We start from the raw sequence: 27,858 nt of genomic DNA on the forward strand, positions 1-27,858 counted from the left end.
ATTCCACTTCCAGGAATCTGTTCTCAGGTAATAACTAGATCTGTGGTCAAAGGTTGGGGCATACAGATGCTTGTCATCACATTATTTACAAAAGTGGGTAAGGCAAAACAAATGTAAAACCCTGCAATAGGAAAGCAGAAACACAGATGGGGGTGTGTCACTATGTCAGCTGATTAAGCAGTCTGCAAACCGGGTTTACCCAATGTGGGGGGAGTGTGTGTGTGTGTGTTTATGCCTTTCAAATAGGAATTTTTTAAACAGATAGTGATATGGCCTTGGGTGGGGGGCTGGCTTAGGTTTCTAAGCCTTGGTTTTCTCATCTATACAATGGAAATCACATAAAGGTGCAGGAACTCAATGCAGAAAGTGTTGGCAAGCCGCACAGGCAGGCAGCCGAGCTGGGCTGAACTGCGCAATACGAGGCTGCTTCTACAAGGGAAGGATTCTGTGGCTTCCTGCATTCCTGCATTGCTGGTGGCGGAGCAGTGACACAAGGAGGAAGAGTTCCACAAGAATGTCCCAGTTGCTTCTGCTCCTAGCCCTAATTCTAATGCCACAGCTGTGAGGCCCTCCCCACGGCAAGGTCCAGGTACATCTAACCACTGGAAGCTGTTATCACCAACTAAGCCAAGGACGGGGTCACTGGGTCCCGGCACCGCCTCCACCCTCTGGACAGATGGGAAAAACTGAGACTCCCAGAGGTTTCATGCCCTGTTCCTTGTCACCCTGCTAGGAGCTAATGTCCAGAGATACGCATTTGCCCGTCATAACTCATTCGAAGGGGAGTGGCATGTTTTCCAGATTTGGAGACTAATGACCATCGGGATGGCTAGAAAGAGAAATGCCACAGAGACAATTTCGTCCAAGAATGGAGGGAGCCCTTGGCTTGTCAGATTCAAAGGCAAAGATGCAGCTTAATTCCTAGGTCAGAGTACAGCAGTCCTTGAGTCCCAAGTTATTAAAAACAGTGCAGAATTCAGAGTTAGTGCAGAGAAGTAGCTAGAAGTGGACATGCCGGGTGTGTCTGGGGAGTGGCAGCACATGGGAGTGATCACACCGTCGCTATGAGGACAGCAGGGAAAATGCAGGAACCAGGACTGTCAAAGCAGACTGGGCCCCGGGTGGGAAATGCAGGCCGAGGCTCTTCCATCCTGGATGGTGGGAAAGGATGCTGTTATCATCTAGGAGGTACATCCCAGAATTGCTGTCAAACATCCAGCCAGACACAGAACAGGCCCCAATGACAGAGAATTATCTGGCCCAAGGCATCAGCTGTGCCAAGGATGTCTGTTTTCAACACAGAGAGCAGCAGGGCCTGCCATATCGTGTTCCTAAACCTTGACTAGCACACTCCCAGGCCATTGGTCCCTGCACATGGCAAGAGACTGGGCAACTGGCCCAGCTATGAGGCAGCAACATGACTGCAGGGCTGCCTTAACCATCTCCAAGTCCCAGGAGCATCAAGGAATCCACCCTTCTGACTGCCCTAGCCACCCACCCCCTAGGCCACAAGAGTGTCATCGAGTGCCAACATCCATGCAAGCAGAACTCAATTCGCCAGGAGGTGACCTGCCCAGGGCCCACCTCAACCCAGGCCTCTGCGGGCTCAACTCTCTAGGGATTCCAGTCCAACATCATCAGGAGTTGGTGACAGGCACACAGTGGGCAAGGGGAAGCTGGTAGCATGGCCCAAGTGTGAGCCACTGGGCCTGGGAGAAGACCTTCAGGATGTGAGGGTGTGGCTCCCCTTGCAGCATCAGCAACTCTACTGGTCCCTCTCCTCTCCTCTCCCTTAAAATGAGGTCAGAATGACAGCCACCATCTGGAGACCACTCCATGTGTGCCAGGCACCTAACACGTGTGCCATTCTCTCAACAGGCCTATGAGAATTTTTATGACCCCAACGATAGGAGTGAGAAGACAGAGGGCAAATGGCTGGCCCCAGTTCACGTGACCAGCGGGTGTTAGAGCTGCTCCTGGAATGCAACACAGTGCTCGTGGTCACAAGGTGGGAGCTTCCAGGCTGGGCTGAAGGATGCCCAGAGGGACCCCAGAGTCCCCCACGGAGGTGGCATCCCCTAACGATACAAGGGGAAGAGGGGAGGCCTGTCCCTGCAAGGTGGGCCCACGTGCCCAGATCTGCCAGGCAGATGCCCATGTAAACAGTCCTGAGACCTACAGCCAAATGTTCTGCTGCTGCTGTTGGCTGGGCCACACAGTCCTGTCTAAAAATAGTCAGGTCCTCAGATCCAGCCCCCTGACAGCAGGACAGGCAGCTCCCGGTGCCCAGCCTGTGCCCAGCCTGTGCCCCAACGGCCTCCTCTCTCTTCCCCTTGTTTCCAGGGCAGACACTAGGCTTCTAGAAGAAATATGATTTTTTTTTAAAACTTTCATGTCAAACCAAAGAGGTTAGGTAGGTGGCGGGGCGGGGGGCACATTCCAAGTTCTGGGGGGGCCAGGATAGGGGAGCTCCTGACCCCAGTGAGAGAGAGAGCTAGAGAAAGATGTCTCCCCCTGGAATGACTCAGGTCAAGGCCAAAGCTAGACCAGAGTTTGCACACCTTGAGATCCAGTCCGGGGACCCCTCTCCCGGCTTCACTCTCCCTTGACCGATTGTCAGTGTCGGCAGCATCGCGGATTTGTCCTTTGCCAGGGGCTCCTCCAGAGACCGAGGGAATTAGGACGACCTGCCCCGCAGCCCGGGCGGGCGCGGACCAGAGGCATCCCGGCCAACCGCGGCCTCAGCGCAGGTCAGGGCTGGGCCCCGGGGGATTTCCTTTCAAAGGTGACTTAGAACTGCTTCCTCCGGGCAGTGCCCTCCCAGGCCGGCCTTAATGGCGTGTTTGGCAGAGTCAGCGAAACGCGGCGCCCAGCGGCCCCGCGGCGGCGGGGGAGCGCCCTCTCTCTCCCGCGCCCTCGCCTGGACTCCCGCGCCGGGCCGCGGCGCGCAGGGGGCCATTTGCAGCGCAGGCAGCGTGGCGAGCGGCCGCGGGGCGCGGGCCGGAGCGAGCCGGCGGCAGCATGGAGCTCAGAAAGGACGACCACGCCGTGGCCATCGACATGCTGCTCATCGTGCACTCGGAGAAGCGCCGCGCCGCGCAGGGCGCGCACCCCGACCGCCAGGCGGACCCGGGCGCGCCACCGCAGCAACCGCAACCGCAGCGCCGAGGAGGTAACGCACGCGGGCCGGGCTTCCCCGCCCGGCGCCCAAGGCCCTCCTCGCCCGATGGTCCGCCTGTCGCGGGCCGCCCCCTAACAACAGGTGGGCAAGCCGGACTCTCGGCCCCCCACGGCTGCTGTGCCTCCACGCTGCGGTCACAGCATCCCGTGGTGCCCTAAGTTGACCCCCGGGGCAGGTCCGTGGGTGCAGGGTTCACCCTGGGGAGCCGATTTTCTCCCAATGCCTCCCTGAAGGGTGCAGACCAGGGCTGGACGATGCCCTGGAGAAAGGGGCCCAGGACCTGGCGCAGATCTGTGTGTGGCAGGGGCCTGCTGCCTCCAGGCATGGCATGCTACAGGGACCAGGCGAGTCTGGCTTGCCCAGGATTTGAGGTGTAAAGTGCCCTTGTAGCCCTGCACGACTTCCAGCCTCCGTCCCCATTGCTGACCCTCCCTGGCTGCCTACAGATGGGAGGCGGGGAAGGCGTCAGTGGAGCTCAGGTTTGGGTTAGGGTGAGAGCTGAACCGCGCTCTCTCCACTTAAACTTCTGTGGACCTTCCGGGCAAGTGCAGAGTGGAGTGCTGAGATGAAGTGAGTGTGGGCAGCAGCGTGCTCACCCGGCGGGACCCACAGTAAGCCACATGCCTATGGAGAATCACAGAGGTTAAATGAGGCCCTGGGAACTTCGCTGCACCCTCCCACCCCGCGAGACTGGTGTCAGAGTGCGAGAGACCCTTGTTCTGTCTGATGCTTGACCTGGTGCAACTCTGCGGCCGACAATGGCTGCAGGTCGGGGCTGCATGGGAGCCATCCTAGGGCAAGGGGAAGCCATGGCTCCTCCCAGCTAGCCTCCAGCTCTGCTGTCCACGCAGGTCCCTTGTATGCATTCACTGCAGCCCCTCCACCTGCACCGCTGAAGTAATGGGGCCAGCCATGGCCTTGACGCCACCTGCCACATGGGCTGGAGCAGCTCCAAAGGGCTCCAGACAGCTTCTACAGAAGCACCCAGGGAAAAGAAATCAAATCCGGAGGGCTGAGAATGCTGGCAGGTGCCCCGGTGTTTGGAGGCACCTGGTGGGCTACAAGATGCTTCTACTGTGCTTTAGCTGACTGTGCTGGGAGAAGGGGCCACGGCCGGCACAGAGCATCTGCAGGCGGAGAATCTGCCGAGGTGGCCAGGTCTGCACAGAAATGAGCCTCGCAGTGCCTACAGGCACCCCGATCCAGGAGGCTCCTCCCAGTGTGTTGTGAGGCCCCCTCCTGGCTTCCCAGCCCTTTGGATCACTTCTCCCACACTGAAGAGGCCAGTGAACATGGAGAAGGCCAGGAAATGGTGACCATTAGGACTGCCCTGAGAGATGACCCAAACTAGCTGACACCCCCACCCCAGGACTGTAGCTCAACACTCATGATGATGACTCAGGGCGAAAAAAAAGACCCTTCTTGGCTGGGCTTTCCCCAGGGAGGTTTCTCCCACACGCTGTAAGCCTGGCAAGGCCCTATAGGGTGGCACTGAGGTCTGGCAGACTTCTTGCCAGGCCCACTCCTGGAGGTTCAGCCTATGACAGAGGAACTCCAAGACTCACTCACTCTGGAGCCTCCCTGCCCTTGGTGCCCAAGCCCCTCTCCCAGGGGTCACTTCCTGTCCCCTCTGCACTCCAGGCTCCTCACTGCAGGGGTGCAGCTTCCTCGATCCTGAAGGGGAGGGCTCAGTTACTGGCACAGTCCTGGAGAAGGATGGAAGCTGCTGTCCGTGGGTTGGCTTCCCTGCAGTGGCTTTGGGGCAAGACTGGCTAGGCTGGACCATCTGGGCACTGGGGATACAGGGCCAGCAGGTGTGCTCTGTCCTCCCTCCTACAACTCCAGTATTTCTCTGCCCATTTCCGTAGAGCACTGCTTCTCACCGTGGAAACCCTCCACCGTTGGAGAGAAGCCGCCACATACTCCACTGGCTGTGGGGAGGACAGCCATGTGACCCCAAGTGGCCTGCACCAGGCCTAAGGGAGCTTCACAGTCTTAGGTTTTATCTTAACAATTGCTAGGTCCCCTGTTCACTCCAGGAGTGGCACTGAGGGTTCCCACAGGTACACCCTGGGTGCTGGCTGCATAGTAGAGGGTAAGAAGGAAGTGGAAGCCTGTGAGGAGGATGGACTGCAGGCTGAGCGTGCAGAAGCAGTGCCACCCACTACACTGCAGGACTGGTCTGGGAAGGAGCCCGCCACGGCCACCAGAAGGCACAATGTTCTGCCATGCCAGGACCCTGAATTTATTACAGCGACTCCCGTGCCAGAACATATGCCATTTCCTTGCCAGGAACTCGACCTTGCAGCTACCATTCCGAACCACTGCCAGAAAAAGAGAGAGAGAGAGAGAGAGCTTCCTTCCCTTCACCATTGCATCATAAGCACCAGACAGGAGCAAGTGCATTTGCATCTCCTTGGCCGTATCCAGACCAAACATGCACATGCTAGCTGCAAAGGAGGCCAGGAGAGCCAGCAATGGTCATTTCTGTCCCCATGGAGATCAGCCCAGCCCCCCCCATCTCTCTCAATAAGACTATAAAAGTGGGAGATTCACCTACAGAAACAGGCAAAATGGGTTGCAAATGTCATCTGCAACAATGCTTCATGGGAGCAGAAAATGGACAACTGGCTGGATTGAAGAAATTCACCCTGGGTGATCCTGACCACCAACCCTTTGAAAAGGACTTCCACCTTTTTAAAATGGCTTGAAGTGTAAGGGCTGCATTCAGGATTCCGGATGCCTCCCCTCCAGTCATCCCTTGGATCCCAGGGGCCCCGGTCCTGTCAGCTGAAGCCATGCACCACTAACTCGCCCTGAATCTCCCCCCATGGAGAGCCTCACGCCCATTCCTGTGACCTCACAGGGCTGCCCGCTGTGGGCCATGGGATCCGGAAATGGCAGAAATGTGAAGGAACAGAACTTTATGGTAAATCCTCTATTTCCTTTTCAACCCCTGTAATTCAAGGCTTGGGTCTCACTTGTGTGAAGATGGTCCTAGACTCTAAGCAGGGCGTGCAAACGGGCTTCCTGCGACCCTTGGTAGCTTTGCTTGGCAGCAGGGGCCCTACCACTGTGGAGGCTGGAGCTGTGGAACAATGCCGTGAAACTGAGTACCCACTCGCTAGCTGGCTGAGCTGCAGCACGCCCTGTGGCACTCTGATTTTTCCTGGACAAAGAACACAAAAGCCTGTCTTGGACGGGTGTGTGGCTTGAGACCCCGAGAGAACACACCCAAGAGTTCTGGTTTGGGACATAGAGTACCATTCAAGCTAGCTTCCAGAACTGCTTTTCTGTGGTTCCAGGCTTCTGCTGGCCCCGCAAGTCCAAGAGCTCTCTGCAAAGGCTGGGAATAGATCCTGGTCTGTGTTCTTCTGAAACTCTGCAGTCCCACCTCCAGGGACAGACAGTATGGGTGATGGGCATTTGAGAGTTCTAGCTGGAATCGGGCCTCCCCTCCCATAACCCCCAAGCGGGGCCATTGAACCCCAGACGCAGGAGCCCTGGAGGATCAGCTAGCTGGCTGCTTGAACACCAGCCTGCAGGGACCGTTCTCCATGCCACTGAATACCTGTAGTGGGCCGTCGTCCCTACCATCGCAGGAAGGAAGGAAGGAGGAGGCGCTGAAAGTGAATGCACTTGTCCATCCCTCAGCACGAGTCTACTGGACACAGTGTGGGCGAGGCACCGGTGGAGAACTTTCAAGGGGGCATGTTCCACTGTAGTCCCCATAGCATTCTCTGCATAAAGTATCCACAGCCTGGAGGGGTGGCATTCTCTGTATCCCTGCCCCCACCACCTCCACAGGAGAACCTGTGCTACATGCATGGGTGCCCTGGCTTCTTTAACCTTGTCCCTGGAGCCCTCCAAGAGGAGACATGTTAGCAGCAGCTCTCCTGAGGCAGTTGTCAAAGCTGTAAACCCATGGGCTAGTAAGTGTGACTGCCAGAGAGACCTGTCAGCCGCCAAGGTGGCCGTGAACAAGTCCTTTTGTTTTGTGAGACCCAAGAGACACAGTGTCCTTGTTTGTTACAACTTTTCACCTTGCCCCACTTTTCTGACCTCACCTTCGGGCGTCTCAGGCCCGAAGGAGCAACTGGGTACACAGGACTCATCATAGGTTTTCTGTCTCCCTGATTCCTAGTTTATGGGAAAGTTAGTGGGAAAATGCAACAAAGCATAGAGTAATACAGGAATTGTCCCACTCATGAAGACTCGGGTGCTGGCTGTTCAGGAATGTATTCCAGTCATTCTCATGAAACCACAAGAATAGAGAATCTGGGGTAAATGGCAAGCTAGAGAGAGTCCCTGAACTCAGAAGAGCTGACGATTCTGCTGGGCCACCACTTTGCAGTCTTTGAAATTGCATCAATTTTTCGGGTTTAGGGTTAATCCTACGATAATGTACGTGATGTTAGGATTCGGGGCATGGGCGCTGAGGCTGACCTCTCTCGTACCCAGCCCCGGTAGCCAGCTGGTGGGTGAGCAGGAGACACACAGACATGGCTGAATGTGGAATGGATCCACAAGGGCACATTTGCCCCTTTTGCGGCCTGTGCACTCCTGGGGCTGGAGTGCTGGCCGGGAGGGGCGGGAAGCCTGGCATATGCCATGCTTTGTGAAACAGCAGGTGTTCAGGCCAGCCACCAACCCTCCCTCTCCTCGGGCCCCTATCGAAGCTTGCCCAATAACGGGCTTCCCCTGCTCTGATTGGCTGCTTTCCTTGGTCCTGGCTGAAGTCTGCCTAGCAGCACAGGGCTTGACACCCCACCGCTACAGGATAACCAGTTGTGCAGCCCGGACTATAAATATCCCGGCAGGATCCAGGCCAACCAATCATCCTCCTTGAGGATTCCCTTCTCAGATCTTGTTTCCTCTGAGGGATGCGGCCAGCTGTGCCCACAGGAGGTGGCCTCCCTGTCCTCGGAGGCGTCTGGCCTGGGGCTCCAGCTCAGCACACCGAACGCATGGTGGACCCGGGCAGCAGCCAGAGAGGGGAAGCAGCATTCAGGGGCCCAACTTGGCCTATCCTTGGGAGAAAGCTAGTGCAGCCAGATGCCTGCAGGACAAGACCTGTTGGGCAGCTCACGAGTCCAGCACCAGTCAGCACTCCACCTGCTCACTCACCTTCAGGCCTGGCCTGCATTCAGTGGGCTGAGCCCATTGACTGTTCAAGGGGTGTTACCTGAGTCACCTGAACGGAACCTGTTCAGGCCAGCGGCTTACATGGAGGCCATGGTCATGGGTCACTTTCAGGAGCAGCCCTGCAGGCCAGCAGGAGGCCAGAAGGGGAAGACAGCCAGGGTGGTGAGATGGGCTGGTTGGGGGCAAGGTGGAGCACTCATATTGCTACAAGCTGGGCCCTTCTTCAGCTGCTCATTGAAGCAGAGTTTCAAGGGTGGCCTCAGAAAGGCCTGGCCACAACTGCAGCTCAATGAAGGTATGTGGGAAAGGTCCTGCTCCCTGTGGAATGTGACCTGAGGCAAAACATGGGCATCTAGATGCAGCACCCAGGACAGATATCCCCATGGTAGAGACAGCCCGTCGACAGTGGGGACTCAAAACATGCACATGGACCTGGTCCAGGTTACCTTCATCTCAGCTCCTGGACTGGAATCGCCTCAGCTGGAAGCAACAGGCTGGGCTGGGGATCAGGAGACTTGGGGTTCAAGTTCAGAATTTCCCAGGAGCTGTTCCACACAGAGGTGTGAAGGTTGATAAGCAAGGCACCCATTCACTGGTGGGAAAGGGCTTTGAACGCTGAGCCTGCTGACAGCAAAGTGGGGTTTGCATGGTCCTTGGGCAGCTTCCCTGGGCTGGCTCCCACTGAGGGGCCTGAGGGCTGTGTGCACCTGGGACCCAGGGGTTTGCCTCTGAGTGCAGGTGTACAAGTGTGCATGCTGTGGGAGTGGGACATGCAGGTGTGTGTGCGAGTGTTCAGGGAAGGCCCACCTTTCTCATAGCCACACACAGCTCCCTTCTGGGCCTGGGGGAAAGTCCACCCTGGTCCCAGGGGTCCCAACAAGCCTGTCTTCCTTAAATAGGAACCCTGGCTGAGAAGCAGCATGCCCAGCAGCCCCAGGTCATCACTTCCTATGACAACCAAGGTAAGAGCTTTGCCATTCACCATGACTCCACTGTGGCCGTGTGCCCAGACCTGCCCCTGCCAAAGACAGCCTAGCACAGGCATGGCTTTCCCTAGCCTAGGGGTGACTGAGTGGCCCTTTGCCTCTGCCCACAGCCCACGGAGGGTGGGCAATGAGAGGCCGCACAGTCTACTTCTCATGGGGCTCGAGAAGGGGGAGTCTGAGCCAGGAAGCCCCCGCTGTCACCATCATTGCCATCATGTATTGAGTGCTAGCCATGTGTCAGGCACCCTGCCGAGCTGCATCTACGCTTCCACGTACACTAAGCTCACAGCAACCCTACTGGATAGCTCTTAGCTGCACCCTGTTTGACAGATGAGTGAGGTAGGGTACATTCAAGGTCATGTGGCCAGCAGGAATCAGAGCCAGCAATCTGAGACCCCCATCCCACCCACCTACAAGGCCTCCGCTGTCACCCTTCCATTTGACTCTGTAGCCACAGCTCTCTTGGACACCAGCCCTTCCCCTCCCCCGCCCACCTGCTGCTGGCTCACATAGCCCAGCCCTCCCCCACCAGGTCCTGAGACATAGCCCTTCTCCAAACCCTCCTTGGGAGCGGGAACTTGCTTCCTTGACAAGTTGGGGTGAGTGGACCCTTCCCTAGGTATCAGCCCTCCCCAGGCACTGGTCCCTGGAGACTGAGGGAGGACAGGCAAGGGCCCCACCGCCATTCCGGCTCTAAGCACATTTCAGGGTGGAGATAGGAGGGCTCCACAGGCCTGGCTGGAAGTGGGGCGGGGTTAGAGATTCCTAAGGCCTCCCCTAGACCATGCAAAGTCAGTTGTTTTGCACCAAGCACTCAGTGCCCTGGCAGGCTCAGCCCTCTCTTCCCCACTGTACTACCATCAGAAAATTACTTGATTGTGTCCAGGGAGCGCTAGAGACCTCACTGCCCAAGGCCAGAGCACTTGAGAGGCTGGGGCATTCTGAGCCATGCTCTTTGAGGAGTAGGGTGGCACTAGTATGTCCTTGGAGAGTGAGGGAGGGCAGGTCTACATGCGCCACCAATGAAAAGGAGCCTACTTTCCTTGCAATCCAGTTTGGTTTTCTGTAGACCCAAATTCCCAGGGAAGCTGGCTCTGGGGTGGACGCTGGAGCCTGCAGAATGACTGCCTGGGCACCTGGGGGGCATGCCTGAACCCACTCCTCTGAGATGGACGGCAGCCAACCCGGTTCTGGTGCACTCTGCTCACCCAGTGGAACAAGCTCCCAAGGCCCCTGCCCAGTGGCACTGCCGTGCTGGAGGGGTTGTCAGCCAATGCTGCGAAGCCCAGCAGCATCAGCTGGGAGGAGCTGTGGAGCTGCAGAGCAGGTGGGCTGACCAGCATGGGCTGCGCTCCCCGGCTTTATTGCTGAATTCCTGCAGTCTCTGCTCCTGTGTGTGAGCCCTTCAGCATCTCTCCTTAGTTGTGGTCAGGTCTTCATCATCTGCTTGTCAGAACCCTGTGACTGCATGGAGGGTCAGCCAGGTCATCATGGAGTGTGTCCCCATCCCTGAGTGAAGGAGGAGGAGGTATGATGGAGTGGCTAAGCCCCTTGGTTTGTTTGGTCCACACTTGAACTGGTATGCACCAGCTACGTGAGTTGGTGTGAGCTCTTTAAGCTCTCAGGGAGGACTGGGCAGGGAGCACTCTGGTGGGACCAACTGGGGAACAGACTCCCACCCAAACCAAAAAAAAAATTTTTTTTGTCTTTCCCTTCTGCTTAGCAGTGGTAGATCTCATGCAACAGAGGTGGATTGGCCTTATGGGCCTTCCAGCAACCATGCAATGGGAAGGTGTGTTGGGGACAGCAGAGTGACGAGCGGGGGCCCCAGGGACTGGGTCTTGAGGGGTGCTCTCAAGGAGGTCCATTTCCTCTTGGGGCCTGTGTCCTTCCACATAGCCAGACCTTATCCCCATGCTATGCCATGCGTGCACCAGGGTCCCACTGTCATGTCTGCAGGGCTGGGACCTCTCTGGCGACACATGAAATCATGAATGGCTCCAGTAGAAGCAGGAGCCCTTGAGGCTGTGGGAGACAGGTGCCCCCATGGATTCAACCCCAAGCTCTGGGCACCAGGCCCTAGAGCTGCTGTACCTGGTGGCCGAGGGTGCCGCCCTGTGGACGTTCAGCGGAGTTGACAGGCCTGCATCACTGTTGGGGGTACCTGTTCTTGCGTGTAGCCGTTCACTGCCTCCTGCCTGCTGCAGCCTAGTCAGAGCCACAGGGCCTGCCCCTGTCGAATATGTCACCAAGGCCTAGTTAAGCGTAAAAAGCCGAGCTTTTTCTGACAGTGAGCTCTGCTGAAAAGCAATGCCAGGGCCAAGAATCCAGTCTGTCGGTGTGTCTGCCTGAGTTGACACCATTTGTCCTTGACAGCAAATCCTGAACATGAATCCCACAGCCCATACATACATGTACAGCAAGGGCCTCCTATATGTTCAATGATGACGTTTAGTGGTCCAGCTTAGCATAGTGAAACCTACCAGTGCTTAGGGTTTACATGGAACAGCACACTCTACCCCAAATGGCGCTCCACTCCCAAGTCAGATCAGTCAAAGGATTCTGTCTCTGAAGAACTGAGTTTGATATGGGGGTGTCAGCGTCAAGGACTCCATGTCATGCATCAGGGAGCACAAAGCCAGACTGTGAGTACTACTCAGCCTGACCCGGCCTGTCCAGCCCAGGCCTCGGGGCTGAATCCAGAGATGCTGCCCCAAAGAGTCTTACACCCACGTGACCAGGAACAGGACAAACACCCGGTGCAGATCAGAGGAGCTAAAAGCCTGAGACCATGTCATCACCCAGCCCAGCAGGGCTCGTCCAACCTCCTGTTCTCTGGTTGAGCCATCTTTGACAAAGAGCCGTGCGGAAGCGGCAGTGGCTGCCAATACCTGGATGTTACTAGAACCCTGGGGCGTAAGAGGCTTATGGCTGAACCCTGGACCCAGAAAAACACGTCAAGTACAGGATGACGTGGAAGAAGGAGAGCAGGTCCCTGGCGCCACGCATCAGGGAAGACAATCAAGTATCCTTGCTGGTGATGCCAATGGCAGCTGAGACCCAGGTTCAAGTGTGGCTTGAACTCCAAAAGGCTTAATGTCTTCATTATGAAATCACAAGGGCCGATGTTCTGACAGTAGAAGTGCTGGAAGCAACACTTCAAAATAACTGTCAGTCCTGAGGAGCGATGGGGAAGGCCGCCTCGGAGCCCTGCAGCTGGCGTTGGGAACGACCCTCTGAGCAAGCAGAGCACGCTGTGAGCTGCTCGAGGACGTCAGTGGTGGTTCAGGGAAAAGCAGCGCCAGCACATTTAACTGGAGTTCCTACAGTAACAATAAGAAAACAACTGAAATAGAAGAGTCCATTCAGAAGAATTTAAGATGGTCAACAAACACTACCTTAGAAAATACAAGAAATACACAAAATAGCAAGGCATCCTTGTCCATTGATAAAAAGCCAAAGGACTAACTAGTAAGATCAAATATCAGTGAGTGGATCGGGGATCGAGTTTTGCACCACCAACCACAGCGTAATTCAGGGGCTTGACACAGAAGCTCCCAGGTCTGCAGGTTGGCCATCAGGTCTTGGCTGAGCGGGCTCCCGTGTCAGCTGGCAGGAAGGCTCGGCTGTGATCTGCTCCATGCACTCTCTCAGCCACCCCGCAGTATCCCACAGGGCAGTGTGGCTGGGATCCCAAGAATGGGAGTAGAAGCTGCAAAATGGCTTGAAGCGTAGGCCAACCCGGACTCAAGGGCTGGAACGAAAACCTTTCACTGGGAAGAAATGCAAAGTATTGTGGCCAGTGTTGCAGTCAACCACCCAAGAACGAGAAGAACGAGGCATCTCTTACGCTGTTGGTGAGACTGTAAACTGATTTAATTTTTCATGGGAAAAGTTGGCTGTTCTCAAATGGAAGCTTTAAACATTGTCATGGGCTTGGACACATTTAAGAATGTTTTTAGAGGAACTGATTTGAAAAATGTACAAAAATACATGTATCAAGGTTTTCATCATCACATCATTGTTTGTAAAACATTTGGGAAAAAAGAAAATACTCAGTAGAAAGAGATTTCTTTCGTGGATCCCAAGCCATTGAAAATGGTGCCATCTGACATGTGAGAAGCTCACCGAAGAAACGGGTGAGAAAAGCCATGTTTACTATGATCCTATTCCGGATTCTTTTAAAGCCGAAAACCCAGTATGAAAAGATTTTCACCCTTTACTTGATATCGTCCTATACTACCTAAGTATTTGTTTTATTTTCATCATATTTGGGGTATGTTTGTGTGATTGATATTATTTATCTTGAAGTAGCATTCAGTAAAACTGTGTTTTCCTGGTGTATGGGTCTGGGTTTTCAGCATGCAGAGGTTCCTGTAATCAAACCCTTAATGCAAACCTAGGGTAGTTGTGCTGCACCCACAGCTCAGCTGGGCAGACTCTAGTTTGCCCATGCCTCCAGAGAGCTGCTTTGGAAGTATCCCTTGGCATAGGCGTCCCACAGGTGGCTATCCGTTCGGCCAGTGAGAGGCATTAAGGTTGCTCCACTGTGGAGTGATTAGAAATAGAGCTCCCATATCATCTGTGTGTGGGTGTTGGAGAGGCCGTGGGTGGAATAAACACCCAAGGGTGCCATTATTAGGCTGTGTGGTCAGCACGTGAGTGCTTACAGGAAATTACCAGCTGTTTTCAATGGAAGCTGTTCCATTGTACAGTCCCACCAATGATGCGCGAGCTGCAGTTTCTCTACCTCCCTGTCAGTGGCCAATTCGGGACTGGGCATTGGCCCACGTCAGAGTTTAGTTCTCTAGGACAGTGCTGTGTGCAGCACTCGGAGGTGACCAAGGAGTCCACCAACTCCGTGAAGCTGCAGCACCTCCTCCTCCTTGCTCACTCCCTGGTCCTCCAGCCAAAAACCTAGACTTCAGCCCCGCCCCCTGCCTCCTTCTCTTCCTCACTCTCCACCCCCACCCCCTCTGGCCAGCCAGACGTCTCCCATAGCTATTCCTGTTATCAGGAGCCAATCAGCGGAAACAGAGAAAAGGAGTGTTTGCCTCCACCCTCTTGAGATCACAGCTTCCTGGGAAGAGAAGATGCCTGCCTGGCCAGCAGCATCGCTGCTGTCACCGCTGCCAGCAGACACTCCCAGGAACTGGGCCAGGAAAGAGCAGGGAAAAGGGAGGCGGGGCAGACAGCAACAGGAGATGTGTCTCTGTCCTTCTATTAGGACTCGCCCATGCCCATCTCACTCTTCAAGCCAGAAGACAGGGCTCATCCTGGGGGCCTTTTTTCTCTGCACCCATAGGAATGCTTCTGAGTTCAACGTCAGGGGAGGAAGGATGGACTCATTACCACTTGAGCAGGGCTTTAACTCCTAGCCTCTTGCCTCAGTCTGTTCTGCGGAGTCCTCAAGTGGTTGTCCCGTGCATCTGCACAGGGAGCAGAGTTGTATTTCCTGGGAGAGAGGGGTAGAACCTGCCCGCTCCATCTTGCCTGAATCTGGAAACCACCAGCTGGGTCTTCGAAACAAGAACCCCTGGTATGCACAAAAGAAAGCTTGTGCCCAGTTGTGTCCTGTTGTTCAAGCAGCAGCCACGGAACAATGCACCCTCTCACAGCAGCCTCTGGCTGAGCCTCTTGCCTCCTCTTCCTCAGCAGGGACACAGCTGACCGTGGAGGTCCACCCTCGAGATGCCATGCCCCAGCTACTCAAGAAGTTATCCTTGGCTAAACTGCGTACGTACAGGCCCATGGGAGGGGGCAAGATTGAGGGCAGCTGGAAGTCACGTCCCAGCCCAGGCACCTGTGGAGGGAAGCCAGCGAGTGACGTGGTCTGGCAACCAGGGAGAGGCAGTTAGCTGATGCTTTCGATGTTTTAACCTCGGGGAGACTCTTGTCCACCCACAGCTACCCCTACCCTGGCAGCTCTGAAATTGGGATGGGAGACCGGGGCGCTCAGAGGCAGGTGCACTTCACCGTGACAACATCATTGCCACTGGTTTACCATACTGTTTACTCACTGCCTAAAGAGTGGCAGGCACGGTGCTAAATGTGCTTCACAGAGGCAAGAAGAACTGGCCACATCACCCAGCCAGACAGCGGGTGGAAATCCAGCTCTGCCTCTGAGTCCAGGGGTCTTGACCCGCTGTTCTCGGTGCTGTTCCCAGGGCGGGGTCCAGGACCGTATTGTCCTGCATGCCCCGCTCTCTGAGTCTGCTCTCTGAAGCCGTCTGTCTCAAAGTCACACAAGGCAAGTGGCTTAGCCTGTTCTGTGGACTCTGTCTACTCATTTATGAAAGGGGAACGTTAGTGAACCTGCTCACCCAGGCCAGGCACAGTGAGCACCCGTGAAGGCTGTCAGCTTCTTCATCCTCCACCATTCCAGCAACCACTGCAGGTGACAATAAAATGTAGGTGCCACAAGAGAGATGGCCTGTGTCTCCTGGAACAGCCTGTGTGCAGCTGCAACCTTCACACCTATCAGTGGCTTCAAGGGCGTAAGGCCGCCTGCCTTGGCATCTCTATGCCACCTCCACCTGCCAGGTTCCAAAGGGAACCTGATCCTTGCTGATCTGGCTTCAGACCCTTTCCTCTTGGCTCTCTCTCTGCCTGATTACTTCTGAACCTACACTGCTCAGTTGCCCTTTAGCCCTCCCAGACAGTCATTTCACAATGATTTGGTCTTTCTGGGTTTTAAGCGCCATACAGGCCACCATCCCTTCTCTGCTTTTACTTTGTACCTACGGTCAGTCCTGACCCTGGCTTATCCGGTAGTGCGCTGAGTATTCTCTGCACTCCGGCTGTGCTCACAAGGGGAGGGTCAGAAGGGCCACCGAATGGGAATGTCACTGTTGGCATGGATGTTTCTCTCAAGTATCTCTGCTTCCAATCTTTGGGATATCGTAGGTTTACAAGGCGATAAAAATGGAAACACGAGACCCCGGCAGCCTGGAGGGAAAGACGCCCACGGTAAGGTCCAGGTTCTTCTCCAGGATGTTTTTGGGTCAGTGTATTGGTTTAACCTCTAGTTGATTAGCAGTGGCTTCCCAGGATATTGTACTAAAAGTGTAGGGCCTCTTGGTCAGAGCTGATGAATGCCATGATTGATTAGCAATGTCTACACAGGTGGAGAAGGGGAACATCCAGATATTGGCTAGCAATGTCTGCCAGGTGGAGAAGAAAAAAAGCCCATACACCCGATGTCATCAATTGGCTACAGCATAAACCCACCAAGTATCCAGAATTACGTTAACTTTAAATGGAATGCCAGATGTCTATAAGGAAGGAGGCAAGTGAAAAGAGAGAGAGAGAGACGAAGAGAAAGAAGCACTGAATGGGGTAGTTAGCCAACCTAGACTCACGTCGCGTGTCTGTCCCCATTTACCTCCCTGTAGACCAGATGGCATCCAGGCTCGATGCAGCCCAGCACTTCTTCCCTTTGTTTTGTAGCAAAATTAGAACAACTCAGTTAGCTGGTGCTGCTGGCATTTTCAGCACACAAGGTGATGGGCGCTATGCAGTCTGCTCAGAAGGTGGCGTTGATGAGCGATTTTGTCAAACGGGACCAGGAGGAGGGAACTCCAGAATCAGGGTTTCCAGTCCAGGAGTAGAAACGCGAGCAGAGGAGGGCTCGTCTGCAAGTCTGTGCTGAGCAGAAACTTCTCAAATGTGTGGGAGTCCACATCCCAGCCGCGAGGTCCCCCAATGGCTCCAGGTGGAGAACGCCGGGAGCCACTGTCTGATGCCAGAGGGGGTTAGAGCAGGAGAAGGCTGAGCCAGGACCTGCCAAGTGCGTAGGAACTGTGGTTTGGTTCTGGCTGAGCCAGGACCTTCCCAACCAGCTGTGCGGGGTTTGCAGGGGCTCGGGTTCCGTGAACAGTGTAGGGGTACCCATCCAGAGGAAGTAGCCTTGGGGACCCGAGACCCAGACCCAGGCCTGGCAGTGCCCCTGGGGTCCTCACTGCTAACCCAGCCTCCCTGTGTTTGCAGCCTACCCTTGGGATCGGTCGAGCCTGAAATCCCTGACCCTGGACCTGCGACAGTTTAAGAAACTAGACGCCTATGCCTCACAGGTAGGACAGCCGGCCCCTTCCCAGCAGTTCTCCCATCCTCACCTCAAGCTCACCTCAAGGTGGCTTGGCGGTCCCGAACACAGGACAGCAGAGCCTTTCCCCCCGCCTCCCCTGGTAGCTTGAGTCACATGCATGCACACCCAGGAGGGTCTGTATCAAGCATGTGGGTGGTGGACGGAAGGCCCAGGATGGCAGGCCTCTCCCCAGGCCCAAAAGGCCTTCCATTCCCCACCCACCACCCACCCAATGGCAAGCCCCTATGGCCAGCCCAGTATTGACTTTCTCCCCCACCCCACATCCCATTTGAGCACTGCTATTGCTGTACTGTGCCAGACCCAGCTCGTGGGGAGCAGGGGTAAGAGAGGAGGTGGAGGGCCACGGGAGCCTCCACATGGAGCCAGAGCCACCACAGCCGGGACCATGCTCATCCACAGGGCCTTTGAGCTCCTTGGGGGCCAGAGAGCTGATGTACGAGGGCCACGTGAGAGGCGTGGAGGCCTCTGATACGGACTGAGTTAAATCTGTAAATTGTTTGAGATAGGGCTGATCATGGCTAGGAGCTGCTGCAGGCCCCCTCCCCCACATGCACACCTGGCTGGCCCCAGGATATGCAGAAAAAAGCTGCAGCAACTGGCAGCCAAGAGTCCAAGAGTCAGAGCACAATGCCCCCTGTCCATCTCCCCTGGCCAGCTTTGCCCACGCAGCCACTGTCCCCTGTCTGAAGGAAGGGCATGGCTGGCTATAGGTGACAGGTGTGAGGCTCCCCTACAGCCCTGTCCCAATCCTGATGCAGCCCACCCTTCCCGCTTCCCAGGTGATGGTCAAGAGTGGCCTGGACGAGCTGGTGTGTGACCTGCTCCAGGAGGCTGACAGTGAACTGGAAAGAGTCCGCGCCATCTGGATCTGGATCTGCCACCACATAGGTAGGCCTGTATGTGGTGCTGCTGGCTCTAGAACCCCTCCAATGCCACCCCGCAGGCCCTTGGTTGCCCCTGGCTGGCCACCAGCATGTGTGCGCCCAGGGAGTTGGAAGGTGGGCGGGAAGGGCTCCCACATGGCTGGGCTGAGTCAAGACCAGGGGAAGCAGGTGAACTTCATTGTGTGCTCATGGCCAAGGCCAGGGCTGAGACATCCTGTCAGAAGCAGTCCCGGCATTCCAGGGAAGCTGCTTCTCAGAGTCAGGAACCAGGACAGGAAGTCGATCCTGTCCATGCAAGAGGGATGACCATGCGTGAGGAGCAGTCACAACTTCTGGGAAGTCCGGTGACCTGAGGGGTTTCCTAAACAAATCAAGTGCTTTCATGTCACCCACCCCGGCTCTGGGAATAACCCAGTCTCCAGGGTTCTTGGCACCACCGAAGGGGACTTGGGCCTGCATGGCTGACCATGGCACTGCACAGGACAGCTGGGCATCTTGCCCAAGCCAAGCTGGGCTGCGTGGAAGCTGCTGAGAAGCCAATGACCCTTGCTGACTTTTGCAAACACAGATGAGGAATGGAGGGACCAGGCCATGGGGTGCCCTTCTCGATCTCTGAACTGAAGCTTAGCTGGCCCTTCCGGGCCTGATGTCCCCTCTGGCCTCTGTCCCTCCCCCCACCGCAGAGTATGACATGGAGGCTGCCCAGCAGAAGGACCGCCAAGCCTTCAAGCCCACAGACATCCTGCGGAGCCGCAAGACCAACTGCGATGGATACGCCGGCCTCTTTGAGAGAATGTGCAGGTAGGCGGGGCGCAGGGAGAGGCGGCCCCGTCCCCCTCACCTCCTACCAAAGCACGATGTATCTTAGCCACGCAATGGCCTTCCTCGGCACGGGCAGCCCCTGCTCCGGAGTCCAGCAAGTCCGAGAAGGTCACTTCCACCCTCTTTAACACCAGCATGATTGTCTAGGAACCGTCTGTCGACCCTGAAGTCACATAATGGCACATGAATGCACTGAGACAATTCTGTTAGAAAAACCCTGTCTCTACCTTCTCCCTGACTCTCTATAGCTAATGGGAAAGAGAGTGGCAGGCCTAGAGCAGGAGGACAGCGGCTGCTTATGCCAAGGGCCCCAGGAAACGCTGTCCCCAGGCTGCACTGGGGTCAGTCCCTGCTGAAGGGCTGTATGCCGGCCAGGGAACAGCTTCTCCTGGAGGCTCAAGGGTCCACTCTCAGTGCCTGTGTGTGAGCACATGGCCTGGTGGCTTCTCTGGATGGCAGCTCTGATCTGGGCGGGAGAAGAGGCCATGACTAATTATCAGGGCTGGTGAGGGAAGCTCTACTGACCCCCACAATTTCCCCCACACCCCCTATCTGAAGTCTGTTGCCATAAAGAGCCTGCTCCCCAGGGGTGGCTGAAAGCTGCCATGCACCTGAAGGCCTCTAGGGAAAGCTCTTCTCTGGCCACGGGGACAGTGGGGCTCTATCACAGCCCATGACATGAAGCGGCCCATGAAGCGGCCCTGCAGCAGGAGCACAGGTAGCTGCAGGGCACCCTGTTCCTGGTGGACATGTGGTCTGCTTCTGGCTCAGGTGTCATTCTGGCCACTGCCACCCATCCTCCAGAGCCGCCCTGTCCACGCTTCCTGTGCCCATGCTGCCTGCAAGCCCAGACCAGGCAGTGCACCTGCCTTCAAGCCTCTCCAGCAACCTGGCTCTCCCTGCTCTGGGCTCCACAGTCTGATGCCAGCTGATGTTTTTGCAGCCTGTGAGCCCGCCCACTTCCCTGGCCCTCCTGCCAGCCTCCCCCCAACAGTGACCCCCACTTTTGCCTCTCTCCGTGTCCTAGGCTGCCTAATGCTTTCATTTCATAACTGTTGTCAACTTCAAAACATTGCTTGTTCGTTGTACACGAGTCGTAAACACGCACGAAAGCAATAGAATGGGTGACTGGGAGTCCCTCCAGTGGGAGCAAATACCACTTAGTGTTGCCATGGTCTGTGCAGCCTGAGGTGCACATCGGCACTGCACAGCTCAGCATTCCTTGTTTTATTTTTCTTTGTTCTGATATTACACCATAGTTTACAGATATTATCACTGGAGGAAACCGCACAAAGGATACAAGAAACTGATACTATTTTTGCATCTTCCTGTGAATCAATCATCATTTCTTTTTTTCAATTTTTGTTGATGTTTACATGGTTGATCAGGGTGGGAAAGATCAAGGGTCTGGGGAAAGTGGGTGGGATTATTGTTTCCAAATCTTCATTTCCTTCCTCCTACATCTGGGGAAGGGTGGAGATAAGGGAGATAAGCCTCCCCACTGCCCCAGGACCAGGGGATGGGGAACAGCCACCCGATGGCGTTCCAGGGTTCTCCAGGTGGAGCGTGCTCCGAGGGTTCTGCTTAAGGGCTTATGATTGTTCTGAAATGCCCAGCTCAGTTTTTCTCCAACATCTTAAAGCCTTCCGTGTCCTCTTTCTGGCTTCTGAATAGACATTCCCCAAATGATAGGCAGACGTGGGAGGATCCTAGAAGACCTGTAGGAATTGGCCTTGGTTCTCTTTATTTACTTGAGAGGCAGATGGGGAAGGTGAGCTCCTATCTGCTACTTCATGCCCCCAAACACCCCGAGCTTGGCCAGGCATGGCCAGGCCAAAGCTGGAAGCTGGGACCACAATCCAGGGGTCTCATGCAAGCGGCAGGAACCCAGGTACATGAGCCAAGAGCCGGAGCCGGAACCCAAGGCACTGCTTGGTGAGTTGCGATTGCCACTCTCTGTCGAGGACCCTTCAGACATGACTGCTTCCATCTGAACTCACAAATTGGGAACACTATGTTTTTGTCTTAAGACACGTCCTGTATCCAGTCTGTGCTTTCTCGCATCTCTAGAAGTGCCAAACTTACAGCCAGAAAGCCCTGGCTCCCAGTCCGTCCTTTGCCACGCAGTGGCTTTATTCCTCACGGGAAGGCATTTGACATCCAGAGCCTCGGTTTCCTCAGCTGCACGCTGGGATGCCATATTACCTGCCTGGTGAGACAGTGGGACTTAGGAAAGCATGGGCTTTGGAGTTGCGGTTTTTAGCTTTTCCCATCATCATTCTTGAGTTCTGGGGACTTTTTTCGTTTGCTCTGTGGTATTTCCCTTCAGACTGTGCTGGCCCACATAAACCCAGAGAATCGACATTTGCTTTGAGTGAAACTGTCAGCTTTTGGGCCTGCTGCAGGTGCTTAACGACGGCCACATTCTGCCCTGCAGCCTGTCGTTAAATAGCATCTCTGAGTTTGGCCTCACGGAAGTTGGCTTCAGCCGGCACAGGCCCTCACACCTCACACTAAGTTCCAGCCTCATTGTCAGGGTGGCCTCTTGGCAAGAGTTGAACCCGCGTGGCCACACCCCCTCCCCAAGGCCTCCCTGCAAACTGATTTGATCAAGCCACTCACTTGGTTCCAAATGCCCCCAAAAGCTTGTGGGGTGTCCTGCAAGTCTCCGGGAGATAGAGATGTTTTTGGATAACCTTATCAGCTAGTCTGAATTTGTCACATAGGCCTCTGAAAAAGACCTCTTAACACCATCCCCCATCCTCATAAATGGAAGGGTGCTTTTAAAAAGGTCATAATAATGAAATCTAGATTTACCCAGAGTCATTTAATAATGGGTAAGACTTGACATGGGACATCGGAGAGCCCAGATTTGAGAGCTGGTCCTGCTCCCAGCCCCAGCTTCCTGCTTAGGCACACCTTGGGAGGCAACCTGAGGGTTCCTGCCACCCATGGAGGAGACCCAGAAGGAGTTCCTGGGACTCTGGATTCTGCCTGGCCCCGCCCAGGCTGGGCACTGGCATTGGGAGGTGAACAGGCAGGTGATGGTGCTCTCTGCCTCTCTTGCTCTTCATCTCTCAAACACATTTTTAAAAACAAAAGATGAGTTTGTTTTAGTACCAAAAAAAATTTGAAGCCCATGCATAGGTTTTCTGGAACAGGCAATTTCCACAAACAGGTGCTCTCCATGACGCTGGCTTACCTCACTACAGTAGGGCAGCTTTGGATCTCTGTGTGCCATGCCCTAAGCTTACAGCTTGGCTTACAAGAGGGCGGTGCAGCGGGCTCCCGACCGGCTTCAGCACACTGTGTCCTCTTGCTCTGGGGTGCAAGGCAAGGCAACTTCCCTCCCCAACTTCTGAATGTCAGTGACTTCTGAATGTTGTGTGGGCTCCGAGTGAGAGCTGGTGATTACGAGTTACCTCCCTAGCCATAAAGGTGGTGTGAGAGAGGGAAAGGGGAACCCCTCACAGGAAATCAAGAGCGCACCTTGTGGAAGAGACAGCACGGTTTGTCCTGCTGCAGCTTTAAAACCACACGTTTTCAACAATGTGCTTTCTTGCTTCTCTTCCAGCTGTTTCCCCATCCCTGCCCTCTTCCTGCCCCGTTTAGCTCGGATTTCCCAGGAACAGTGATCCACGTTGAGAGAGCGCACACTAGGTGGCCCACAGCTGTTCCAGCTGCACCTGACCAGCCGTTCAGCCACTTGCCTGCCCGGGGGCTTGGCTGTGGAATCACCTTGGCTTAACGCGGCAATTGCAAACTTGACCTGCTTCCCACTTAATTAACAATAACAGCAGCCCAGACCAGATCTTTCTTAGGCACTAGGACAGTAAGTCCAGGTTCTGCCACCCATGTGAGAGACAGATTGCACTCTAGCTCCTGGCTTTGGCCTTGGTCCAACCTCGGTTGTTTCTGGCATTTGAGAAGTAGGTAGATCATTAGAGGGGAGCTCTCTGTCTCTCCTTGCCTCTTAGAGAAACAGTAGGGTGTTTTTTTTTTTTCTTAAGTTCATGGAACTGTGTACTGCTTAAAAAAATAGTATGGAATTCAAAGTTTTTGCACCAATATAAACTTGCATTTTAATTCTACTTTTTTATAAACTTGTGAATGCCCTTGTATATATGTGAGAGTGTGTGAGGCAGGAGGACTAGTGGGCAGTAGGCAAGTCTGGGGCATGGCATCACAGACATACAGATTGGGCTTGGTGGGCAGAACTCCTCAGGTTCCTGTCGCACCCCTCAGGATCGCGGGCGTGCAGTGCTTGACCGTGCCCGGCTACTCCAAGGGCTTCGGCTACCAGACCGGACAGAGCTTCTCTGGGGAGTTTGATCACGCCTGGAATGCTGTGTTCCTGGAGGGCAGATGGCACCTGCTGGACAGCACCTGGGGCAGCGGCCTAGTAGACACTACCACCTCCAAGTTTACTTTCCTGTAAGTGTGTGTTGCTGTTCTGCTGGGTGTCAGGGTGGAGCCGAGGGAGACAGCAGGTGGGGAGATGGGCCAGCCTGGCCTGCCTCTGCTGCTGGCCACACCGGCTCTGCCATGAGCTCCAGGCCACTTGCAAGGGCCTTGGCCTTTTGCTCCCACTCCCCCTCCACTGACGGAATCCTTCCTCCAGCTTCCTCACTCCCTCCACCAAAGCACTTGGTACTTTCAACCCTGCCCATGGGCCACAGGTGAAGGGAGGCAGGACAGAGGTGGTCAGAGCCCAAGGCCATGGGCAGACTCATGGGAGTTGCCCCAGCGTGTTGCTTTAATGCCCTAGGCCCCCTTCAGGCTGCGGCCAGTAGACTGTCCCTCTAGGCGGGGAGGCCAGCACTTCCTGCTGCTGCTCCCCCAAGGCCCCCATCCCTCCCTGTGGTCTGGGGAAGGTGAACGGCCACCGTGGGTGAGGGTGAAGGTGCAGGTGGGCATCTGTGTGTCCAGGCTCCTCAAGTCCGGGCCCCACCTAGCACTGCGCACAGCAGTCCTGGCGGCCAGGGAGGCTGGCCAGCAGCTCTGATGCGTTTGTGTCTGAACACTGAGCTGTTGCAGCTGGCATCTGGTGCAAGCACAAGCCTGTGTACACATGCCTCCTACCCCAAGACCCATGTGTACACAGGCACCCTCCTCCCTGGGCCTCACCTGTCTCAAGACTTCAGCTTTCTCTTGGCCCTATAGAGCCTCCTTGGGGTCAGGCCCTGGGGGGCCCCAGCAGCCCCTCTCACCTGCTGCCAGAAGTGGGAGTGGACAGAAGTCATGAATTATGGCACTTTATCTCCTCACCCGCATAACTCCACTGCTGGGCACTTGGCTCCCAGGGGAGCGGGCACTGCCTGTTCCCGTAGGACACCCAAGGGTGCCCGGAGCTGTAAGAGTCCTGAGACACTGCTGGGGGCGCTCCAGTCTGCTCACATCTCTGAGTTGGCAGGACCCCTCCTGTGGCACAGTCAGCCCAAGGGAGTCCCCAAAATGCCCCCTGGAAGCCCCATCACTTCCCACTCACACATCCTGCAGAGCGAGGTGAGGGACTTGAGGCCCACGTGCCCCACGGCAGCTGACCAGCTCTGTCCTCCACTCTAGGTACAACGAGTTCTACTTCCTCACCCATCCTGCTCTGTTCATTGAGGACCACTTCCCGGACAACAAGAACTGGCAGCTGCTGAAGCCGCCTCAGTCCCTGAGACAGTTTGAGAACAACATGTACCATAAGAGCGAGTTCTATAACAAGGGCATGCTGAGTGCACACCCCGACACGGCTGTGGTCAGAACAGGTAAACCCAGGGCAGCGGGTGCTGGGCACAAAGAGGGCATGGCCACGGGTCATGCTGGCAGGCAGAAGCCCATCACACTGGCATCAACCAGGAAGAGGCTGTGTTGGGGACTGCAGGAGTGTCTGGAGCGTGTGCAGCCTGGCCTCTCACTGGAGCCCAGCAGGCGTCCCTCGCCCTCCCTCTGCAGCCTGGACACAACTACTCAGCTCAGGTGCACCCCCTTCCCTGGCACTGATGGCCTGCTGTGTTCCCCCAGACTCCCGGTGGGGAGAACGTGGACCCTACAGACCCAGGATCTCATCAGCACAGGTTGCAGTGGGCAGTGAGTAGCCAGACCAGCATGTTCTGAGTAGCGGGGGGGGGGGGGGAGGGGGAGAGTGCACAAGCCCCTCACTGCTAAACTCAGACCACCTGGAGGAGGGCTGCTCAGGGGCCTCTGGGGACAGGAGGCAGCGTGTGCCCGTCGGCGGGCACTTGGGCCAGGCTCATTGTCTTCCATAACTGGCCTGCGCTGGCGGTTTGCTCCCACTCGCTGGCTGGGTGCTTATGTGGGCCCCAGCACTGCAGCTGGAGGGAGGCCGGGGGGGAGTGCCCTCTCGCAGCATGCCTCCAGCAGCCTCAGCTCCCAGCCCAGGGCTGGGTCTGCTGCAGTCTGGGAACATTACAGGGCTCAGAAAGGTGGGATCCACCCGCCCACACACACCTCAGCAGAGGACTGGCTCTCAGCCCCAGTGCTACCCCAGGAAGCCCTAGTGGGCAGGCAACCTGAGCCCTAAGGGGCAGGGAACACAGGGTCTGGAGCTGGCCGGCCTTCAACCCTGCCAGCCATTCACAGCGCGTATTCATTGATTTGTTTGTTTGAAGAGCCAGAATAACAGAGAGAGGCAGAAAGATCTTCCATCCATTGGCTCACTCCCCAGTGGCTGTGGCAGCCCAGAACCAGGGGCTACAGTTAAGTTATCCCATGTAGCTACAGGAACCACAGCACTCGGGCCATCTTTCCCAGGCGCATTTGCAGGGAGCTGGATTGGAAGCAGGGTAACTGGGACTCAAAGCAGTGCCTCGACCTAGGGTGTATGCATTCCGAGCAGTGGAGGCGGGGGGAGGATATGGAGAAGGCATGGAGGGAGGGGCACTGGCTAAGCCACCATCTCTGCCATCCCCTGGCTTGGGTGGGGGTCCTGTCATTTAGAGTTAGCACTTGGCATGGAACAGTCAGGTGATTCATGCAGATTGGATGGGCAGCCCCAGGGGGCTCATCCTCAACAAGAGCTTTGAGGCTAGGGTGGCCCCAGGTGCTCCGTCATCTCCTCCCCTGGCACTCACCCATGGTGTGGGCTGGGAGGCTGCTTGGGTGGGGTTAGGTGACACCTGGAACAGGACCAGCTTCTCAGAGCTGCCACTTCGGGGAGACTGAGTCAGAGAGGCCTTGGGGACTGCAAAGACCAGAGAACCAACCCGTTGTCCTTCAAAAATACAAAGGCCTGGCCAGAAGATAAAATGGCAAGAGGGGGGAAGAGGCAGAGGAGAGAGGTGAGAAAGGCCTTCCCACGCACAAACCTGAGGAAGATACATAGAACTGCATGGGGGAGTGGGACCACGGGGAATCACCCCACGCCCAGGGCCCTCAGGACAAAGCTGTGTGAATCAGCTTTTAGAGCACTACAGCAACGGATGTCGGAGGGGCAGTGTCAAAGCAAGAACCAAGACTTCATACCCTTTGACCTCCTCCCTCCTTGGGGGGCTCAGGTCAAGTCTCCAGGCAGGCCTTCATCTAACATGGGTGGGCAGATTTTGCACGCTAACCAGTGTGTCCGCCCAAGCTGGCCCCTTCTCACCTGACTCGCCTTTCCATCCACAGTGAACGGGAAGGCCACGGTCACCATCGAGAGCTGCGCCCCAAAGCTGTTCATGTTCATGCTCAACGGGAAGCAGGAGCACGGGCTGCTGAGCTTGCGCAAGAACGGGATGAAGCTGGAGGTGTTCCCGCCAACCACAGGCAGCCACAAGCTGCAGATCTTTGCCAAGGGCGACTCGGACATCTACAGCTCCGTGCTGGAGTACACGCTGCAGTGCTCCCATGTGGACCCGGGGGTCCGGCTGCCAGCCGAGCTGCACCAGCCCGTGGGCCCCAGCTGGTTCTCGGAGCAGATGGGCATCACTAAGCCCTCACACCCCGATCCCATCATCCACACCCGTGACGGCCGCTGCTCCGTCAGCTTCGGCGTGGACGAGGGCATCAGTGTGCTGGCTTCGCTGCACGGGGATGACAGCCCCATCACCGAGGAGACCCAGCGGCGCTACGTCTTCCAGCTGCCCCGGGAGAAGCGGACCGAGCTCAAGGTCCAGCTGCCCCATGCCGGCAAGTTTGCCCTCAAGATCTTTGTCAAGAAGAGGCAGGAGACAGGCAACTACGTCTTTGTCTTCAACTACCTCCTCTGCTGCACCAACACCAAAGTGAACTGGCCCGTGTTCCCCGAGAGCTTTGGCAACTGGGGGCCGGAAAATGAGCTGCTGGAGCCGCTGTCGGGGGTGCTCCCTGCCAACCGCAACGTCCCCTTCAAACTAAAGCTCCACGGCGTGGCCAAGGCATTGGTGAAGGGGCAGGACACGTGGCCGCTGACCCTGAGCCACGAGGGCTACTGGGAGGGCAGCTGCAACACGGCTGGCTGCCAGGAGGTCTACGTCATGGTGCTGGAGAATGCCAACCACAGCTTCTACTCCTATATCCTCAAGTATAAAGTGAACGCCCAGTGAGGGCCACCACACCCACCCTGGGTTGGAGAGCCGGGGACAAGGCCAGTCCTAGGGGAGGTCCCGGCCTGCACCCCCCTCAGTCTGCATGGCGTCACTGAGATGTGTATGTTCTCCAGGCTGCACTCGGCTGTGGCCATGGCTCAGGGGACAGAGGCAAAGGCCCGTCGAGAAAAAGGTGCTATATAAATCTACAGTATTGTAAACTGTCAACCCCAGTGCC

General features: G+C 56.0%; 1 protein-coding gene across 2 annotated transcripts; it reads left to right on the forward strand.

The window, feature by feature from the left end:
* The first annotated feature begins 2,737 nt into the window (after positions 1 to 2,737).
* KY (kyphoscoliosis peptidase) lies at positions 2,738 to 27,638 on the forward strand. Of its 2 annotated transcripts, XM_004588330.2 has the most exons (11): positions 2,738 to 3,172; positions 6,048 to 6,110; positions 9,226 to 9,288; positions 14,971 to 15,048; positions 16,219 to 16,281; positions 17,302 to 17,384; positions 18,199 to 18,307; positions 18,987 to 19,104; positions 23,371 to 23,559; positions 24,691 to 24,881; positions 26,743 to 27,638. In XM_004588330.2, exons 1-11 carry the CDS (start codon positions 3,022 to 3,024, stop codon positions 27,636 to 27,638), a joined length of 2,004 nt encoding a protein of 667 aa, XP_004588387.2. In that variant the 5' UTR covers positions 2,738 to 3,021. The 2 variants fall into 2 exon arrangements, with proteins under 2 accessions (XP_004588387.2, XP_058513167.1); XM_058657184.1 differs by lacking the exons at positions 2,738 to 3,172; positions 6,048 to 6,110 and having other exon boundaries at positions 9,134 to 9,288; positions 14,968 to 15,048.
* Positions 27,639 to 27,858: the final 220 nt, after the last annotated feature.

The sequence above is a fragment of the Ochotona princeps genome, chromosome 30 (assembly GCF_030435755.1).
Source record: "Ochotona princeps isolate mOchPri1 chromosome 30, mOchPri1.hap1, whole genome shotgun sequence".
Classification (NCBI taxonomy): Eukaryota; Metazoa; Chordata; class Mammalia; order Lagomorpha; family Ochotonidae; genus Ochotona; species Ochotona princeps.